This window comes from Clinocottus analis, unplaced genomic scaffold, assembly GCF_023055335.1.
Source record: "Clinocottus analis isolate CAN_PGR_092001 unplaced genomic scaffold, fCliAna1.0.p SCAF_115, whole genome shotgun sequence".
Classification (NCBI taxonomy): Eukaryota; Metazoa; Chordata; class Actinopteri; order Perciformes; family Cottidae; genus Clinocottus; species Clinocottus analis.
The window spans coordinates 40,001-42,884 of record NW_027175838.1 but is presented as its reverse complement, the minus strand read 5'-3'; the positions used below and the strand labels follow the sequence as shown (position 1 = coordinate 42,884).

Genomic DNA, 2,884 nt, shown 5'->3' with positions numbered 1-2,884 from the left:
AAATTCAAAGAGATATACATTATTTTATTAACCTTAAAGCTTCGTAAGAAGATTAAAAAAAGGGCCAAAATGTGATTAAAAAAAGTTTTTCCAAGCTAAACGCGTGATCTGGTTCTCGCGTCGTGGCGTCCGTCTCGTTGCTAAGCTACCGTGGCTCCTGCTGTCGAGGGGTCGCGACCTCGTTTGTTTTAGAGGAAGGGTGAAAGGTCGAAGGGGGCGGGGCTTATAGGTATGGGGGCCGAGGGCTTAAGAGGGGCTTCAAGTTGAGAGACTGATCTCTCTATCCTCCACCAGGAGAAAGAGAGCATGAATGAAACAGAGGGATGTGACATTGGACAGAAAGACGGAAAGAAATAAAAGGGTAAAAGAGTTCAGTGGATATTGGTAATAATTATAATAATGCCAGTGCAGCCCGTTAAATTTAGATTTGACGTGGAAAAAATATGGAAAAAGTGATCGAGAGGGAGGAGGAGGAGGAGGAGGAAAAGAGGGAGAAATAGTGAACACTGTCGCCCCCTAGTGGCCAAACACATCAACTGTCAAACAAATAAGAACTTATTTTTTTTAAATAAATATAATGTTCATAAAAGAAGAAGTTAAAGGTGATAATATTTATCTTTGTTTGAGTCTTCAAATGATCAATTTGGTCTCATAAATATACTCAACTGCTTTCATTCTTGTTTTTATTAAAACATTCAAACATTCAATGGAGAGAATCAGTCAAAATAGCATGCAAACATAAAACACTTTTTTTTAATTGCATTATAATATTATTATTTAACCTTCACAGTGAACTTGTTGAACTTTAAGAGCTCCTCTTTCTTGTCAGTGGGCCCATAAACCTCCAGAGAAGATTCTTCCCATCTGATTTAAACTGACCTTAAAACTACAGGAACAAAGAAGAGACATTCTTCAGGAGCAGAGCCGTTGACCTCCAGTAAACCAGTTAGCAGTGATTGAATTCAAAACGCTGACTTACAGGATCTGATGTTCAGCCTCGTTCCGTCTGCGACCTCGTGCACTTCAAACTTGAAGCTCCGCCTCCGAAAAGGTTTCTTTTAAATGCTGTTTTCGTGGTTTATTTCAAATAAATAAATAAAAACTCTCCGTACGTGTATCTCCGTACAGTAGCTTGTTTACACACACACACATTCCGACGCTGTGTGTGTGTGTGTGTATGTATGTGTGTGTGTGTGTGTGTGTGTGTGTGTGTGAGAGGCGACAGACGGTCGTCCAGTCAACCGGCCGCGGTGCCGTGGTGGAATGTCGAGTGTTTATAAGGCGTGGTGACCCGCTGTGACCTTTGACCCCGAGACAAGAAGGGTGAGAGTAAAGAGGGGTGGGTGGGGTGGGGTCACATGTACGCACTTTGTGCTAATGGAGAGCAGGAGAAGGAAAGTGAAGGACGTGACCTTGACCACCAGGTCGCTCACATTAAAGGAGGCAGGTTTAATTCAGATCACATGTTCTGTGAGCTGCTGTGCTAATCTGTCAATCACCTGGTAGCCCCGCCCCTCAACAGACCATAATAAGGGGATCCTTATTATGGTCTGTTTGACTCTAACAGACCATAATGTACTAAATGAACATCATGCTGTATTGAAGAAACTTGCAACTAGAGATTGAGACATAAATTCATATTTACAATGTTTACTGAGGGAAAACATCAAGAGAGTCATTCATATAGACTTCTATACAACCAGAGGAGTCGCCCCCTGGTGGTCAGGAGAGACAATGGACACGGTCAGGCGGACACGAGTGAGGTTGGAGAATAAAATACAGACTGAGAATAGCTTCATAATGCCAGATTAACATTTTGGGAACATTGACTCTGGCTCGTGTTCGCACGGGAACTTTCCAGTCGACGTTTTTTTCTCTGCAGCTCAGGATGAAAGGAGGAATATATATATATATATATATATATATATATATATATATATATATATATATATATATATATATATATATATATATATATATATATATATATATATGAAAGGATGTATTATAAATCCAGCTAAAATGAGAAAATTGTGCCACCTGCTGGTGTAACTGTGTACCTGCACTGTATATATACCGTAAAGGACTATGGGAAATCCTCAGTAACAAAGGATTTTTGCCAAGGTAACATGTCCGACTGTCTGTAGAAAAGTTGTGTAAATAATATGAAAGTATGTGAGAGTTGAGCGGGCGTTGTTTGTTGTAAAAGTATTGTTTTCACCTGGTTTTGTATTCTGTAAACTACTCGTTCTATTGTCAACATTAACGTCGCTGGTAGTTAGCTTATGCTAGTGCGACGAAAACGCGCAACACGAGCGCGCGACGCTAACGCGCGACGCTAACGCGCAATGCTAACACAACGTCATCTTTTTATACAGGAGCAGACTGTTACAAGTGTCCTTTTCCTTGTATTGAATGCAGGTATGTACAGTGTGTTGTGGTGTTTTGTATTTCTCATTTTCTTAAGAGAGAGATATTTTCTGTTTCATTTATTTTATTATGGTAAAAGAAACCACTATACGATCACTGTTTACTGTTCACCGTATTGATTCGGTATTATTCCTCAGTAGCAAAGGATTTCTGCCAAGAAGCAGACTGTTACAAGTGTCCTTTTCCTTGTATTGAATGCAGAATACGTCAATAAACCTGCGGTTGAAAACGACACGTCCCAGCTCCAGATGAATGCACTAGGAGACATCTCATAGTGTGTGTGTGTGTGTTTCTTTATCTACCGTTGTCGTCTCGCTCCTGGTTATTTAAACTTCCTCCATTCTCTCTCCTCCCTCGGCCTCGGCCATGACATCACCGTCCTCCGTGCGGTTGGGTTCTACTCGCCGCTGCTATATTAAAACCACCCCCGGTTTATTTTCGCCCCTTCCTTTGA

General features: G+C 41.0%; 1 protein-coding gene across 1 annotated transcript in view; it reads left to right on the top strand.

The window, feature by feature from the left end:
- Positions 1-2,378: 2,378 nt before the first annotated feature.
- Positions 2,379-2,884, top strand: part of LOC137782456 (BMP-binding endothelial regulator protein-like) — a 14,197-nt gene continuing 13,691 nt past the window's right edge. The window contains exon 1 of the mRNA XM_068571731.1: positions 2,379-2,421. Coding sequence (XP_068427832.1) covers positions 2,416-2,421 — 6 coding nt within the window. The 5' untranslated portion in view covers positions 2,379-2,415. The remainder of the gene's footprint in view (positions 2,422-2,884) is intronic.